Here is an 18,552-nt window from a genome sequence, read left to right as displayed (position 1 = left end):
AAGAACATGTGTAAAACATAAACATACTTTTTTACTCAGATTACTCCTGCGAAGCAGGGAAAATAGCTACTTTTCTAACTCAACTAGAAGTCATGAACATGGAGTGCAGTCCTCTTGTTCAGGACTGTGACTCTAGACTTAGACTTTTCAGGTCCCAGTCCAGGCCTTAAGTACAAGGCAAGTCATTGATGAGATTACAGCCAAAACAAAGCAAATGGATATACAGTAACATCAAAATTCAGCATCAAAAGCAACATCTGAGTCCTCCAAAAATAAAAGGGTTTGTGGGTTAAGATGCATTTCTAAGAGTTAGAGGCTTATGTGAGCTCATAAAATGCTTGGCTAGTATAATCAATATGTCTAAACAAATCAGTGAACTTTTTCTGGCACTTGGTCATGGCCTTTATCGAGGTTGCGTGTATCAGATATGCTTGTTTGATAAGGTGAAACAGCTGTAATGAAATTGACCTGTAATTAATGGCTGGACTGGGGGAAAAATATTCATCTTAAGAAAATTAGTTTCAGACTTAAATTTAACCATACTTCTTAGAGAAATCTGTTCTTTTTTTTCTCAAGAGGAGGATTTAACTTAATTTTGTTGCGCTGTATCACCGAATGATTTTTTTAATACAAAAAACTGAGACACTGTTCATTGGATGATGCCTTTCTTTTGCTTGTCAGTCAGCTCTTGGTGAAGGATGTATGTCCTGACTTACAAGGTATGACACATTTTACCACAGGCATTTTTCCTCTTTCTAGAAATTAATTCCGAAGATTGAATTCCTGGATTTGAGTCACAATGGGGTGTCATTGGTAGAAAATTTACAGGTAAATGATGCTTTTGAAGGTGGATTTTTGTTCCAAACCTGTTTTTTGTTTCAGAATTCTGTTGCTGGTCTTTGTCATGGAAAGCGGTTTAAACCAAAATAGGTTACCCTTTAACAACATCAAGTACTCTTTTAATGGTGCATTTCTTATTTGCTCTAGATATTTTCTTTTCTTTGTCAATATTGGTGTATAACACTTAGTTCCGTGCCTTCACTCCCAGCCATATCTCTTAATCAGTAAAACTGCATTTTGAGGGAGTTCCCGTTTTATAAGCTCAGACCCATGTTATGAACAATTTCACATTGTGTTTTTACGGCTAGGCAGTTTTTCTATAAACACTGTTGCACAGAACATAAAAAAGCCTTAATATTTGTGTCTTTAGTATTGTTTCATTTTAATGATTTGGTGCATGACATGGATCTTCTGTGCTTTTGTAGCATCTTTACAACCTTGTTCATCTGGACTTATCCTACAACAAGCTTACATCACTAGAAGGTGTTCACACAAAACTAGGAAACATCAAAACTCTGAATTTAGCAGGAAATCAATTGGAAAGGCTGTGTGGTCTTAACAAATTGTACTCATTAGTCAACTTGGATCTGAGCAACAACAAAATAGAACAGGTAATTGCTGATCTTTATTTCAGTGTCAAACTGAATTGTGCTTTGAATTGCAAGAAATTTCTTCTAAAGAGCGAAATTGAAAATTAAAAATGCAGCTGCAGCAACTTTTTCTGGTTATAACAGGAAATGAGCAGTATAATATAACAGTAATTTATGCTAGAGATGCTCAGCATGTGTGCTGATACTTCATTCCTCTATCTGCATTCATTCTTTTTTCTGTAAACTTTCAGATTGATGAAGTAAGAAATATAGGAAGCCTCCCGTGCTTAGAAAAGGTGGTCTTATCCAGCAATCCTTTGAGCATCATTCCTGATTACCGGACCAAAGTGCTTGCTCAGTTTGGGGACAGGGCCTCAGAGGTAAGCCACAGTGAATTTTTCCTTTGAAGCTGGCACCTAACTAAAAGAAAATCTTTTAAAAAGTCTGATGAGGAAAGTAGTGCAAATGTTAAAGCTGATGAGTTTTTACTGTGCATTGGAAAAGTCTTTAGAGAATGAAACTATATTAGTAGTATTCCATTATGCCCATGGATCTAAAAGCAATTTTATTCTGTCTTCACCAGATAAAGAAACAGTATCTTAATACTGAAATACAGTTGTGCTAGAAGGGTCTTAAAACTTATCAAGTGTTTCTGAATGTACAATGAATTTGTATCACCCTAGAGCAAGGGTCTAATGTGATATGGTATTTTTGCATGTAGTAGTCATAAGACGCACAAAGTTCAGATTAAGCTAATATTAATTATTACATTAATTAAAAAAAAGATTGCCTTGTTTGCAGTGTCATTTTTAGATATATTACACATTTTTTTAGGTCTGTTTGGATAACATTGTTACCACAGAAAAGGAACTAGACACTGTGGAAGTGCTTAAAGCTATTCAAAAAGCGAAGGAGGTGAAGTACAAACTGAGCAACTCAGATAAAAAGGTGCGTTTGAGTGGTGCTGGGAGGAGTGAGTCAATTGCTTATGATATTTATGCTGTTGTGAAGCTTACAAAAAGACTATAAAGAAATATATTTCCAATGGCCAAATATAGGCCACTTAGACAAACAGAAAAATTAGGCATTGTCAGTTAGCCAAATAAATTAGGTCTAAGGGGAATTCATTAAACTTTCCTTTAGTTATAACAATTTTTACAGTTTCTTTGCTTGCTGCTTTAATGTGGGATGAACTTTTAATTTTTTTCCCTATATTTTTAGTATAATTCCAGTAATTATCTGGCCTTCCTTTCTGTGCTGGCTTGGGAGAGAGGAAGTGGGAGGAAAAGACAGAATGACTTAAAGAACATAGTGAATGTGCAGTGGACCATAACAGCCATGCTTTACATCGTACATAAGTGCAGAAACAATTTTATTGCCTTTGCAGCAGAGTACTAAAGTGACTTTACCATCTTCCCTCTTGTGGTTATTTAGCAGTGGGAAAAAGTCAGAAATCTGCATCCTCTTTGCCTTCTCACATGTGTGTTCTTAGCCTTCTGTGTAGCTGGTTAGTCCTGCTTTGGAATTAAAATTATTATCAGAGCTTGTTCTGTCCTTGCAAGGGTAGAAATCTGGCTTTGTTCTTGTGTGGTTTATGAAACTCACTGTTACTCTTGTCAGTCAACACAGTGATTAGTGATCAGAATGACCTTTCAAAATGAATTCTTAGTGGAATTCCACCGCACCAAGAAAATAGAAGCCTCAGTGGATGGATGTGACAAAGAAATGCTGGCGCCAACTTCACTATTACTAAAATTGAGAAAGCAAGAGATGTTGTACAGACTGGTTTTAGTTCAGGATCTAATGTGTCCTGTGTGTTTAGTTTCTTTTTTCTTTAATTATGGCATACTTTCTTTATTAGATCAGTGAGGACTCCAGGCTCACTGCTGCCAGCTCCAAATCAAACTGTTGTTCTCTTACTGTTCGTCCTTCCTCTCCCTCTCTGCCTCGTCCTATCAGCTCCAGCCAAGGTAATCATGTATGTATCGTGCTGCTGGGCTGAGCCTCTTGGTTCTGCTTTTTGAAGCTGCATTGATATACATGAGTATTACATGCATGGTTATAGGGCTTATCAAGACGAAATGAAGCAGAAAGACATGGTAGCATGGGCATAGAACTTGCAAGTTGTATGTGAATCGGCAATACTAACCGGTTGTTCGCCAATGTTAACTGTGGAGAAAGTTTGGGTACAGGACTTTATCCTGCAGAAATTGCTAGCAGAGGACTGTATGTCTTTTCCCAGTTTACATATGTATCCCAGCTCCTTAATGGAAAACCTTGAAGTACAGACGTGTTTTAAAACTGCTTCTTGCAATTTCTTGCTACCTGTTATCGGTTGGCAAATCATAGGATGAAATAGCATCTGTCCAATTATTGCTTTTTACCAAGAATTACATTTCCATCCATAAATCTGAAAGAAGTTAGGAATAGTCCGTGAGTAGAGGAAAGACAAGTTACGGAATCAGTGGTCAGTCTGAGCTTGTGTTTCGGCATGTCTATTCTGCTGTAGCTCCTGCTAGCTTTACCTGAAAATTATTTTTACTGTATGTTTCAAAAAAGCCTGTTGCATTAGCAACTCAGAAAAAATGGAGTACTTTTTGAGCTTTTGCAGAAGCCTTTAAGATTACATATGACTTAAAAGAGTATTGATTTGTGACTGAGAGGAAGAGAACGTAAAAATTTTTTGGCTTTTTCCTGGTTGGAAACTTTAGAATGTAATTGAACGTGAATGGAGACATCAGTGGGAGAAGACTTCTTAATTGTTTAAAAGAGCAGCAAGTATATACTCAATAATTTGGAGTGAAGCACTTCACTCTTTCCAATAAATTGTTGAATTTCTGGATGGAGGAGAGCTTGGTTGCTGAAAAAATCCAATCCATTGCTGTGATTTCTGCCAAATCAGTAGAGGTTTCTAAGTTCAATCTATAACAATACAATTGTTCTGAGAGCATTTGATATAAGAACAAACAACTTAGAACAAATACTGGTACAGTTGCTATTTATGTACTTCATTTACTCTTGTAATTCTTTTAGATATCCTCTGTCACCTGCAGATAAAATGCTGCCAGTTTTTCCAGAATATGTGCAAGAAATATTTAGTTTTCTTTTGGATAACTTGAAGTCAATACTTGCTTTAAAGTATAAAGCATTTAAGTTACAGGGTTGAGGCAGTTTGCATATGTAACAATCTACAGTTTTTTATAGGACTAGCTGTAAAAATGTATGGTAGCAGTAGCTGTGACTATTTAAAAATATTGGTGAGTAGTCCTTTTTTATATTACAATAATTTTTTAGGAGGAAATGAGTCTTGAGAGAAAAAAAATCAGCTCTTTCTTTCTGAAGTACTTGGGAGTTTTGTAGAAATTTGCTACAAAATTAGAGTAAGATTTGAGATGTATTTATGTTAGTCTTTTTCCATAAAGTCCCTTTGGTAGAATCTTAGAGAAGGCTACTATAAATGGTAGAAAAATGCAAGAGGAGTAGGGCAGGCTACTTTGCAGCTTTGATGGTAGAAATAATCATTTGCTGTATGTTTAGCTATCAAGGGTTGCTTTCAAAATACAGATTGTGAGAAATTTATTTAGAAATTTTGAAATATGCTAGGCAATGAGTTTCACTGTTAGACCTTAAACCATGAATAATGGAATTAGTTTCCTGATATGCTATTTCTATGAATTGTTTTCTCTGCAGTTTTTGTAGACACCATCTGTTTCCGTAACATATTATTCAAAGTAAATGTCACTGGAAAATAGCTTATGGAAAAAGATTAAATATTTATATAGGAAACAGAAAACCAAAAATAATGCTGTCGTGTTCTGTTTTTCCTGTCAATTTGAATTTCCTTCTTGCTAACACAGTATTTTGTTCAAGTAATAAATACCTTTTGCTTTTCCTCTGGCTATGAGAAGATTTGATGTAATCTGATAAACTTTACCATCAGTCCAGGAAGGTGCTGCATACAGGAGTTTTTATGCTCAAGTCACAGTCATATATCCACACTGTAATTCTGTTTTTACTTATGCATTTATGTACTTAAACTGGCAGGCTCAGTGGTAGTATTGAAAATTGATTTGCTGAGTTGCATTAGTGAAACTCTGCAAATGTCAAACAAACAAAAAATGTCAAATGTCCCTTAGAGCATTGCCTCATATGCACTCAGGAAAATGTTTCCTGATCATTCATCTTTGGACACATCAAAAAGGTTCCGAGTAAGGTGAGTTAATTGTCTTAAGAGTGGCATTTGGGGGACCAGAAGTTTTCAGTGTGGGTTGAGTTTCTGAAGGATTTACTCAGATACTACACATTGTAACTTGAAGCCTACAGAAATTTGAGAGAATGCTACAGAGTTGCCAAAGAGTGCTTTGCTGCTGGTTTTGCTAGCCTGGGCAATGTTTTGTTAAAACTAACTCAGAAGTCGTATGAAAAATATTCATGCCAGATACTGAGATTGAAGATGCTTGTTAGCTTGAAAAAGGAATTTTAGCTGTTAATGTAACTTTCAATGAAATTAATGATACTTCTGTAATTAGGCTACAATTCCATCTGTACCTGCTTTTGTTTTCTCCCTGCTATTATGTGAAGGCATCCTCTCCCCTTAATGATTTATAGTCAGATTTTGATTATATAATTTTAATTCAGCTTGTTTAAGAGCTGTTTGTATTTGTTCTAGAAATAATTCATAGAGAAACAGTCCTAGCCAGCAGTTCTTTGCAGTCCAGTGGTTCGACTCCTACAGACCATACAGTTCCCCAGAGATGCCTTGAAATGTCAGACTCCAGATGTAAAAATCAGGTAAATACAGTTCTTATGTTTACTTTATGGTACTTTGAAAAGTTTCCTGTGAGTTTAGTTCTGATATAACTTCTGTTGTCAAAATAATCCATAGCAAAGTTATTTTGATTTTCAGAGCTATTATAGTGGAAAAAGGAGGTAGCTTCAAATTGTGTGGAGGTTGGTCCACCTTTTATATTAAGCAGTTAATCCCAGTTTACAGAGTTGTAGAGAGCTGGTGTCACTCTTTGTATTATGACTTTGAAGTCAAGTACTTGCAACATGTTGATGCAGTACTGGTAGCACATTGCCATTTAGTATTCACTTAGTTACTCTGAGTGTAGGACTTAGGTGGTGTAACAACATCACTTTGTAGAAGAAGCTTCTCCTTGTCAATAGATGATGGCTCTGATTTGTCTCCTTCAAACTCCTGCTGCTTGAGAGCTTCTAAACTATTTCATTGGTTATAAGCACTGGAAGCATTCTTCATTAATATGCATGGCTTAGGGGAAAGAGCCAACAGGAGCTCTGGGTTCTCTTCCTTTGCTGCCAGTGTAGTTGGTCTTCAAGAAGTTCCTTCACCTTTTTACCTCACTTTACACAACCTCAGTAGAATTTTATAGTCTGCAGAAAGAATGTATATGGGTCATAGGTTGGATCTGTGCCCAAATCAGTGATGGAGTCTATCCTTGCCTGCCTTAATTGAGTGCCCAACCTAAAGTAAACAGGTGAAGCATTTTAGAATCCTCAAACTGGATTCTCAGATTAGATCCTCTAAGTAAGGGTAACTATTCAGCTGCCTATGAGTACAACAGTCAGGACTTTGCAGTGAGTAGACTAGCTTTAAAATGCTGGAGCCAACATAAACTTTGGTTTTCATGTATGCTGAAGAGTGTCAGGAGCTGTAAGTAGTTGGTGGCTTCCTGATGTTTTCTCCTTCTTCTTAGGCACCTGCCTCTCTATTGGACTCATCCAAAGAATATGGAAGAGGTCATCATATGTGGTAAGCTAGGTATCTAAGCTCTGGCTTAAAACTCCACTTGGTTTTTGGTAATAACTCTGGACACTGCATTTTTAAAACCCAGCCTTTATGGCAAAACACATTCTTTCATTGTATGCTGCATCTTGTTTTTTTGGACTGAAAGCAATTTCATGGTACAAGGTGTTTTTAACCTTTGAGCTGTGGGATGCTTCTGGTAGTTTCAAAAACAGCAATAGCTGTATTGCAAAGTGCTTTAATTCATAGAGATATGCTTCTTAGCGACAGGAAATGGAAAATGAGTAAAGATTTTAGTTCTTCATACTTCCCATAGAATTACACATGACCAGCCTTTTAAACCAGTGGCTGCATGCAATACAAAGATGTTCTACAAATTACGCTGACTTAACTGAGTTAACGAGATCGTCTCCAAGCTTTGAGAAGCAGCAGCATGAATCATAGGTAGTTATGACTATTTTTAAATTCAAGCTTGTACTTACTGTGGCTTTTATCTCTTTTGAAGTTTGGATCATTCAGAGGAAGAACACTGTGCAGTGCCTGACCCCTGTAACACCGTCATCTTGCCTTTTAATTGTATGTCATACACTGCCACAAACCAGGATTTTATCCAGCACCTTTCTGCCTTGATAGCGCAGACTGTGCAGAGGTCACTGCCCTCCTTTACAGAGAATAAAGGAAACCCTCTGGGTGATTCCAGAACCACAGAAAAAGAAGATGGATATTTTGAAATGGGACTTCACGAAGGAGATCAGACTTTCAAGTTCAGCATTACTTCAGATACTCAGTCATCTGACAACACAGCAGTGGAGAGTGTTGATGTAGTCAAAATTCTCTGGAGTTTTTCTATTCACATTCATAAAGGACTCAGGCAGTTTGCTTCCTGTTTGGTTTTGACTGATAGTATGATAGCTGTGTTTGAGATTCCTCATCAGGAATTGAAAGGAAACTGCCAGCATATCCCTTCTGCCTTGAAATTAACACTGTGTTTTCCATACACTGATCTGACGGAATTTGGCTTTCTTATGCCGGAAATCTGTTTAACACTCAAGCTGAAAAACAGTGACAACTGCTTGTTTGTTCTTTCAGACTCCCAGAATCTTCAAGACTTTTACTCCTGTTTATACACGTGTTGCTCTCAACACTGCACATCGGTGTTACCGAGCTCCACATTGTACTGTGGAAAAGCAAACCTCCAAGAGTTTGTCTGTCAGCTTATGGAATTGAATTGCATATCATCAGAGGATGTTGAGATAAAAGGTTGTTTCCCAACATATCTTGTTTACGGGAATAAAACTAATGTTCAGAAAGCCTTGCATCAACCTGAGTCATCTGACAATAACAAAGCATGGTCAAAAAATGCTTTGTGTTCTGCACTTTATTCAGCGATGTATAAATCTTCTGATCAGGGTCCCTATGTGTTCCATCCCTGCTGGATATTTCTAACACCCCAGCGTTTGTACGTAGTTAAGGTAGATTTCAGTGTACTGCCAGGCAAATGGGTAGGTGCAGAAGACTTGAGAAGTATATTCAAGCTGAGTAGGATTCCACTGGCATCAGTTGTGTTGCATCCAACTCATGGTTCCATCCAGCAGAAGGGTTCATTTTTGGATGGGCATGTGCTGGAGTTGCTTGTTGGATACAGATTTGTTACAGCAGTATTTGTTCTACCTCATGAGAAATTCCGCTTTCTAAGAATCTACAGTCTTTTAAGAACACTGCTGCAGGATGTTAAGACTATTATTATTTTCAAAGCTTCAAACAAATCGGATTTTGTAAGAAATCACTTCTTAGAGTCCAACAGACACGGTCAGTCAGCAAGGTAATGATGATTCTTGTAAAAGATTGGTTGCACAGTGCTAAAGTTAATGTGGCCTAACCACTGTGTTAGCATTTGTCATTGTAGCTGGTTTTGGATTTGATGATCAGGCCTATAATATTGGTCAATTCTGTTCTTTCTGCTAGCATGTTGTATGCATGAATGGTTGTCTTGAACTGTATCTGTCTACTTTTTTTGTTTATTTTTGTTTTGTTTTGCGGTTACAACTTAAAAAATTTTTTCTCATGGATGGATACTTTTCCACTTCCTTGCAGGGTGAGGTCATGACAGATTGACTGATTTTCTCTTGATGCTCAAGAGAAATCATTTAAAGTAAACAAGTCCATGGATATTGAGAATAAAAGTTGACTGTTCCTAATTGTTGAATGAAATGTAAAGTACAGATTTTTGTAGGGGAAGGGCTATGTGTTTCCTTAAATGTTGATGTTGCTTTTTTCTGGATCTGTTCTGTCTCCTAGCTTTTGCAAGCCTCATCTGACTCTGTCATCTTTATATCCATCTGAATTTCTTATGCAGAAGATTACAGAAGACAACCAGATTCCAGTTCACATTCATGTTTCTGTGTCTCTGCAGTATGTTGCTGGGCTGAAAGGAAATGCCCTAATTGAGTTTTTCCATAACAGCATTGCAGAGGTATTGTGCCTAGCCCAGATGTATAAAAAGATGTGACCTTTCAGTACTAGATAAGAATAGTTAAAAAAAACTTTCTTGATCAAACTTATGAACAAGAGTTAGGTTATGCCAAATTTGAAGGCTTTTTGATCAAAACCTTTTTTGTGCTACTGACTCCACTTTGGGTCCCCCACTGCAGTGGCTGGGATTCTGCTGGGCTTACTTTGCCCTCAGGATGCTTGATGTAGAACAAGAGAGTACATTAGTATATGCCTTGAAAATACGACTTCAAGAATGTTCCCCACATTTTTTTAAAACAGCAAAAACAAAGAAAATTACTTGAATGGAATTATTTTTTTAATGTTACCTGACTAAATTAACAAGTAATGTGCTGACTTCATTGTATAACGTGTGTGCAATGTGTACATGGCTGTAGGGACTGTGGAAACCTAAGCACATAAATCCAGTTTCTGAATAACAGATTTACAGGTTGTGTGTGGAAAGTTTAAAAGTACTACTCTTGCCTTAAATTCATGATGTGACTTTTTAAAAGAAAGCTCACCATGTTCAGAAAGAGAATGACTTTTATTCCTTCCCCTCATTTCCAAATCTTTTAAAATAAGCACTGTCTATAAGTTATGCCGCTCTTCTTACAGCTGGAGGAGCTGATAAAGAAAGCAAGTGACCCATCTGAGAGTTCACAGTAAGCTTGTCAAGCTACAAGCTCGGAGGATACCTAGCTGTAACAGCAGCTCTAATTACTACCTGTGTTTCCATCCTGTCTCATGAGGCTCTTTGAATGCAGTCCCTCAGCAGCCTCTGAAGGCTTAATAGGCTTGTTGAGGTTTGGGAAGCGCTGCTGATACTTAGAAGTTGACACAATTTTGTTTTCAGTGTCTACACTGGAAAGACTTTGTGCACTAAATATTTTTCTAATTTCTTGTTATTTTCCAGAAACAAGGAATAATCAGTCCACAACAGAAAAATATTTTCTCTTATGTATACAAGACATTTTCTGTAGACAGCTATTATAGCAGTGTTTAGCAGCTTTGGGGCAAACTTTCCCTCTTTGGTAATAACGTTTTCAGATCCTTCAGATTTAGAAATTGTTTTTGTAGTGATCTAAAACTGCCTCTAAGCTGATGAAACTGTCTGAAAGATCAAAATGCACAAGTGATTTATGAAATGATTTATATCTTAGGTGGAAAATGAAGAGCTGAGGCATCTCATGTGGTCTTCAGTTCTGTTTTACAAAACACCTGATGTGGAAGTGATGGCTTGTGTGCTTCTCTCAACAAAAGCTATTTACTTTCTGTTGGATGATTCTCTCATTCATGCTCATGACCACCAGTCAGGTAAGATATTACTGTCAAGCTTCTAATAAGGTAACAAACTTAGTCTGTGTGTTTGTCTTCAGTTTAAGTACCAGTCTTGCCTGGTCCTCTTTTTTTGGGCCTCCTAATTGAGGAAAAGAGTGGCACAGCCTGCCCTATGCAAAGTACTCTTATGGGGGTTTTATCTTTAAAAAACAGGTTTGGGGTCTTGAGTCATGGCTGTTTCTCATACAGACCCTTCCATGTGCCATGTTGTCCATGCTTTTCTCATATGTCATTTAATACTCCCTAGTCTCACCTCAGCAGCTAAAAAAAGCCAAAATAGTAAATGAAAGTCATGGTGTGCATTTAATTTGTGTGACTGGTTCATGAATGCATCTGCTGTTTTAAATCTGTGTGATGCAGCTACTTTTTTCAGAAACAGTATTGTCAAGGAGATTTGGTCAGATTTCGTACTTGACAACTTATTGAGAAATTCCCAGTTTCTTCCTTTGAGTGTGATATGGATGTAAAATCTGAATATAAGAATTATGCTCATGGGAAAAAAATCATTGTTTTATTTTTTTTCCACAACCTTTTCCTATAGTATATTTTTTTTCAACAGATTTTTGGAATCAAGAAAACTCAGATTGCGAAAATAGCTCTTTCCACCTCTCTTGCTGCTTTGTGCTAAAACTTAATGATCTGCAGTCAGTAAATGTTGGCCTGTTTGACCAATACTTCAGAATTACTGGTGAGTACATCTTAAGCTCTAAATTTTTCTAGTTCCATATTGTCTCTTTAGTCTTGTTTTAAATGGATTCATCTTTATTTCATTACTGATCTGGAAGAGTATGTTATCTTGTTGCTTCTTTTTCTTGAAAGGAATTAATATAATGCTGATGGTGCTGTATAAATGAGTAGGCTGATAATGTCTTGCAAGACCTTGCACTTGAGATAACTAGGAGGCTTAATATCAATGAATTAATTGGTCCCACAAGTGCTTTTAAAAGTTTTTGTGTCTTAGCAAGAGAGATCAGAAAGAAAGTCTTAAAGACTTTCCTGTTGTACTAAGGTTTTGGTTTGCAATGAAGTGTAAGATCAAGGTACTGTCCGTACTGCAAAATGCGTAGCTGACAGTTGACTTTTTGGATGGAAAATGAGGCTTTGAAGTTTGCAAAAAGAAAGGATGCCAACTTTAAATTTAAATAATGTGGGAGTTTTAAGTTTCAGGTCTGGTGCTTTGCCTCAGAGTCTCACTATTTGTGTGTCATATATTCCTGTGTTCTAAAACAGCTTTTCTCTTATTGTACCATGAGCTCTTGAGGGGGAAAAAATCACCTTAGTAGGGATAATATAAGGTGACTTTTTGTACCATGAGTACACAAAACTTGAGGCTGTTTTTCTGCAGTATTAATTGTAACAGCAAGAAGATAATGAGGATGAATCTGTACAGCAGCAAACTGCAATAAATGCAATAAATGTGCATTGTATTTTAAATCAAGAGAAATTGCATACTTTATTTTTCAAGGGGTTGTAAGGATTTTCTTATCCTTTTCCAAGGATTGGAAAGTTATCCAAATAATGATGCATCTGAAATTGCATATTTTCGGGAGACCTAATCCTTGCAAGAAATATGTTTTTTGCCAACAGTTCTGTATTGGTGAAAAAATTGTAATAAAGCTATGTTCAGATGTGTGAATGTTTTATATTCTGTCTTCCCTTCAGGACACTCTGCCGATCATATAGTCACCTGCTTGACCAGAGATAGTTACAACACTCACGCCTTTATACAGCAGCTTATGGCAGTTTTGTCATTGCTTGCACGCACACCTTCACCTGAACCAGTAGATAAAGACTTCTACTCTGAATTTGGGAATAAAAACACAGGTAAAAGGTCTCTTCTGTAAGGCTTAAGTTATTCAGGCTATGTATTTACAGCATCATCTAAGGTGTAGTGATTAAAAACTCTTTCAAAGGATGTGTTGGCATCAATTGTTTCCTGTTTGTCCCTGATACTTTAGCCAAACTCCCTTACCTTAATTGTCATCTTACACATGTCCTGTGTTTAAATATCAAGCAGCCTTGCCATGAAGTTAAAGTGATTGCTTATTCTGGAGCAGGAATTGCATCCTTTGCCCCGTGTTTTGGGATGTGTGCTAGCGTAGCTTCCACTACTCCTCTCTATAGGTTAGGCTGAAACTTGCAAGTCTCTCATTAAAGAACAGTGAATTTAATGAAGTCCAAAGGTTACGTTGTTCCTCGTTTGGTCATATAAAGGAATCCTGTCATTCTGTGAGAATGCAGAGAAGTGAAAACTAGACCTTTTTAAGGTGTGCTAGGTTCATTTCAAATGTCAGGTGAAACTTTTGGCTTAGAATTCTGAAGCCAGCTGATGGCGCAAAACAAAACGGTGTATTCCTGATGGATATTTATTACCATCACTGTTTTAAGGAAAACCATGTAAGCTCAAAAAGTGCAAGGACTGAAGTCTATTCAGGAAAGACTATGAGTAGTATATTTTATTAGACCAATTGATTTAATTGATTTATGCAAAAGAGCATAAGGCCTGAAAGTAAGCTTTCAGGCAGGAGATTCCTGCATGCTTTGCTACACTGTTTTTAGCCACTTAGCAGGGAGTAAAGTAGGCCACAATGCAGCTTCACTTCCTGCTGTTCCTGAACCTAGCATGTGCTCATCCATATAAAAGCAATTCATCTTGATCTTTTTTTTCTTTTTTATTTCCCCCCTCTTCCTGTCTGCTTAAAAGAAGCAGGGATTTTGTTTGTGTTCAGTGATCTGATCGTGCTTCCAGTCAATTCAGAGCAGGGGAGTGGGAAGGGGGAGACAGGAAACAAGCTGGTAGGAAGGCAGATAGTCTCTGATATGAGAATCCAGCTGTATTTCCTTCTACCTCTTCTGCTTCTAACTCACTCATGAGTTATGTGGTTAGATATTAGCAGAAAAGTGTGTTGGCGATGCAAGAGAGACTCCAGTAGAGATTTGCAATCCAAATAAAATTATTCCAGTATTGTATACCATTAAAACTTTGTATACACGGATTTAAAACTTGAGTTATTCCAGCTGCAACTAACTGTCAAACGTTTTGTTGCTTATCCTCATGCATGAAGAAAATGTTGTATAGTAACATATATTTATCCTTGCAGGAAAAATGGAGAATTATGAACTGATTCACTCTAGCAGAGTAAAATTTATTTATCCCAATGAAGAGGAAATTGGGGACCTTGCTTTTCTAGTGGCAGAGAAGATGGATGGTTTGACTAATCTTCAGTCCCTCAATATCCTTTTGTATGTGCTGGCATTTCAAGTAAATCGTGTAGAAGGATCTGCCCAAAACCGTAGTTTGCTTCAGCCTAAAACACTAATATTAACCAGCTCTGATTTGTTCCTCTTTGATGAAGATTATATCAGTTATCCACTACCTGAATTTGCTAAGGAACCACCAAAGAAAGATAAGTATCAGCTTGCAGATGGCAGACGAATCCGGGATTTAGATAGAGTACTTATGGGTTATCAGACATATCCACAGGCCCTCACGTTTGTGTTCGATGATGTTCAGAACCAGGATCTGATGCAGAATTTAACACTGGATCACTTTGGAGAGACTGACAGTGCCCCAAAGGGACATGCTAAACAAGAAGGCAGCAGGAACAGAGAGATCCAGTGGTACATCTTTATCCCAAGCGCGGAAAGCCGAGAGAAGTTAATTTCTTTGCTTGCAAGACAGTGGGAGATGCTCTGTGGTAGGGAACTGCCTTTGGAACTCACTGGGTAATTATTGCACAGCTTACGTGATTGCAGTGTCTATTGTAAGGTAAAGCACACTGTTTAAATAGGTAGAGCCTGTCAAGTTCTGTTATTTTAGTAAGGAGCTGAACTGGACTCCCTTGTTCCCTAGTGCAGTGAACATTTAATAGTACATAGAATTATTCTGAAGTGTTAACCAGGGATTGAACTTTTTGTAAAGTCTATTTTTTATGCACCAGTATATAGTGAAAAAATTCATGAGACATCCTGGGAAACTGTATGGAAAAAATAAGGAGTCAACACTAGATATGCTGTCATCTAGGGCTGTTAAAGTTTCCGCTGTTTTTTTCTGTATATATCACTCTTACTGTTCTATACAAATTCTAATGTGTAAATAATGGTAAATGCTTGTGTATGTTCAAGTGCAATGTTATTTGTACAAGATGTATTTTGGGTATGCTGCTAATGCTTATTATTTAATGACCTTACAAACAGTTTTACTATTTTTCCTTTCTGAGGCCAAATGTTATTATTTGCTGCCAATCATGAACTTTGCAGTAAAATTGGAGCTACATGCAGAAACCACATTTTCATCTGAAATTACGATTTCATAGGCATTCTTTTTCCTTAGTCTGGGAAAAAGAAAAATTGCCTGTTAAAAGTCCACTCTCTTGAAAATGAAAAGTACACAACATGGATAGGTGAGCATTTTGTCAGCAAATAATGAATTTGTATCTCTGAGCACCAAGTCTTTCTTTTGCCTACTTTGTCAATACAAATAAAGTGTAATTTGACAGTTTTCTTCCTGGTCTTGTCTTTATTCAAGTTTATTTTGTGTTTGCAGGGTACCATATGGCACTTCAGAGACACATATTTTGTTCCTAGAGTGTATTGTGAAGTATGAAATATGCAGCAAGATGAAAGAAGAAAATAGTTTATTCTACTAGAGCAAGTATATACTGGTCCATATATAGAGCTAAGTCATTGAAACTGTAGATCTGCTACTTCTGAACACAATTCAAGGAGGATTTATTTCAAGTCCTTTTGCTGCTCCATCAGATATTAGGGATTTGCTTTTCAGGCTGTCTGTTGTCTTTAGCTTGAGTGTTACTTAGCCTAACAAATTTTGGCCTCCCATGATAGTAAAATATTGAGTATGATGACGATAAGTACTGAGACTGTTCTATGACCACTCAGATAAAAGAGGGAAGGACAGTTCTGATATACATGTGACAGCTGCTTAAAACTGCATTTAAAAAAAACTATTTAAAAAGAAATGGTTGGAAGACCTCAAGAGGTCATCTGGTCCAACCGTTGAGTTGAAAGCAGGGCCAACTTCAAGCAGATTGCCTCATCCAAACAAGTTTTGAGTATCTCGAAAGACATCCACAGCGGCACTGGGAGGTTGGTGGTTCCATGGAGCGTATCCGTGCTGATGGGACTTGTGGCAGTGCTCCGGGGGCTCCCAGTCCAAGGCAGGGATGACAGGCACAGGCAATTGCAGGTTGCAGTAGAGTTCTCTAGGCAACCAAAGAGGTGAAGAGTTTGTGAATGCTGCTCTGTTTACAGAGCATTATCAGAGGAAGCCTCTGTCAAACTTGGACTGAACTGACCAATGAAGTTACATACTGTGGCTCTTTGGGAAAACCAGGTTTTTTATCTAGCGTAAAGGAGGTCTTGCATTCACTGAAATCTCCTTAATGTTTCTATTCTTTAAAGCTTTAATGCCATTAGTAGAAAAAAAACATAGCTTCTAAAATAAAAGACCTAGGGATAAAATGATATTAAAAGCTTAGGTCTTCATTAATTCTTTCTGAGGTGTAATTCTGTTAGCTTGTTTGATGCAATTCTCTTAGGCAACATGTAAGAGGAGCCTGCGGCAACTCAAATAGCCTTATTTGCAAGCCTTTGAGGAAAATTTACTAGCTTAATGGATTATTTAGAATATAGTTTATGGTTTAAGTGAATGCAAAGTAAATCTGTAATGACTCCTTTGGAGCTGCTTAGGATTTGAGCCAGTATGACTGAGATCTCTGCCTCTCATATTTGGGCTTATATTTATTGTTTCTGGCAAAGTCAACCCTGCATCCATCTTACTTGTAAAGTCTGTCCTGGGGATACCTTGTGCTTGAGAAAGACCCGAGTTCTGTTTTTAAGTTTCCTTTATAAAACCCAACTGTTTAGATATATTGTAAAATACTACTGCATATGGGTTAGAATACCCAAGCATAATCCACTGATGCTTCTACAATTTGGGCAATCAAGTTATCTTCCTAGGTTGTATCACAGGTGGAACACAGCTGTTTTTAAACTTTAAATTCTTTAAGTCTACCGCTGTTCAAAACCTTAAAGCTGTCCCTTCATTTCTTAAAGATTTCTCAGAGCTTTCCACAAACAGCTGGCACAGAAAGTTCTGCAAAATGAAGTTGCTTTGTAAGCCATTGTGGTCACACAAAACAGTCTTTATTTCCTCCTCTCTTTTTGCAGCTGGCACAGTGTAATGCAGTTTTGCATGCTTATTTCTCATTCTTTAATAATCTTTTATATTCAAATCTGTTACAGCTTCAAACCTTGTTTAACGTTAACAGTATCCAAGTTATGAAAGTTATGAGAAGACAAAAGCACAGGCAAGTGGGGGCACCTTTTTCAGGAAGCTGTCTTCTGAGCCATTTTAAACGTACGTAGGCTGGCTTTCTAGTTGATGTAGATGTGTGGAGCCCTAGAAAGATCCATGCAATGATGTTCAGTGTCATGTGCTGAGGATCTGGCAAAAGGTTTTAAAACTTCCCTTTTATTACAATTGAAACATTGTAAATGAATGTCATTAGGAAGGAGTGTAAATTAGCTGTTGTTGACCTGAGCTAAAACATGTTTTTTTCCCAAGAAGAAGCTATAATGTCCATCTGTACCATGTCCATTTCCATGCTGTTTTTACAGCACTGTGTGATCTACCTGGTTGTAGATGTACTGAATATCGATGCATTTACATCAGCCCCACTTTGACTTGTTTTCCTGTTCTTGTCAGCTTAAATACAAGTTTCTGTTAAAAAAAAAAAAAAAAAAAAAGTAACAAATTTTATTTCTTTTTTGCTTGAACATGGCTGATTGATAAGTCTAATTCTGTGGTATTAATCTTCAAACGCACCAAATCTTAGGTGGAGAAGCACCAACAAGAGGAAAGGTATGAAGCTGTGGTTTAGAGTAGACAGACTACAAATTTCTGTTTCCCACTGTCCACCTGAGAATGAAGGGGCATTTAGTAAAACTCAAAGGCAGTGGAGGAACTGAAATTGAAGAAATGGGGATATGAAACTCATTAGTCCAAAAAGGTGCTGAAGGAAAGAATGTGGCAATGCTGGAAAAAAACCCAGTTGAATAGATGTATAAATAGCAATAATATCCAGAGTTAGCAAGTGAGGTGCTAAGGACTCATGCTTCACACCTAAGGCCTCTGAGAATGTGACTTCCAGTATCTCGAATGCTGTTGAAAACAGTGAGGTAGCGGGAATGTCAAGTATCATCTTAGTGATGTTTTCCATCAGGTGCTTGAAATGACCAGTGGTGAATTATGACCTGCCATCTCAGGAGAAAAAGAGTGAGGAGGAGTTAATAGTTAAACATATGGGTCTAGGATCAACAGGAATTTGGAGAAGTCCTTAAGGATTTGTTCTCTTGAAAACAATTTATTGAACTTGCTTTGATTTTGATGGGATAAGGTACTTAATGACTTTAAAAACATTGTCAATAATTATTTAAATGCTCTTTGGGATCTTTAAGGCAAGCAGCAGAGAGGAGCAAGCTTGGCTTTTGGAAACTTGAGGG

At 37.3% G+C, this 18,552-nt stretch overlaps 1 protein-coding gene across 1 annotated transcript in view; it reads left to right on the top strand.

The window, feature by feature from the left end:
* Window positions 1-15,529, top strand: part of NISCH (nischarin) — a 32,366-nt gene extending 16,837 nt beyond the window's left edge. The window contains exons 9-21 of the mRNA XM_064518706.1: window positions 760-828; window positions 1,266-1,451; window positions 1,682-1,810; window positions 2,265-2,378; window positions 3,292-3,400; window positions 6,100-6,221; window positions 7,148-7,203; window positions 7,703-9,019; window positions 9,496-9,670; window positions 10,851-11,004; window positions 11,588-11,716; window positions 12,691-12,852; window positions 14,130-15,529. Of these exons, the coding sequence (XP_064374776.1) occupies window positions 760-828; window positions 1,266-1,451; window positions 1,682-1,810; window positions 2,265-2,378; window positions 3,292-3,400; window positions 6,100-6,221; window positions 7,148-7,203; window positions 7,703-9,019; window positions 9,496-9,670; window positions 10,851-11,004; window positions 11,588-11,716; window positions 12,691-12,852; window positions 14,130-14,758 (3,351 nt within the window). The 3' untranslated portion in view covers window positions 14,759-15,529. The remainder of the gene's footprint in view (window positions 1-759; window positions 829-1,265; window positions 1,452-1,681; window positions 1,811-2,264; window positions 2,379-3,291; window positions 3,401-6,099; window positions 6,222-7,147; window positions 7,204-7,702; window positions 9,020-9,495; window positions 9,671-10,850; window positions 11,005-11,587; window positions 11,717-12,690; window positions 12,853-14,129) is intronic.
* The last annotated feature ends 3,023 nt before the right edge of the window (window positions 15,530-18,552 follow it).

The sequence above is a fragment of the Dromaius novaehollandiae genome, chromosome 12 (genome assembly GCF_036370855.1).
Source record: "Dromaius novaehollandiae isolate bDroNov1 chromosome 12, bDroNov1.hap1, whole genome shotgun sequence".
Classification (NCBI taxonomy): Eukaryota; Metazoa; Chordata; class Aves; order Casuariiformes; family Dromaiidae; genus Dromaius; species Dromaius novaehollandiae.
This window is presented reverse-complemented; position numbering and strand designations above follow the sequence as displayed.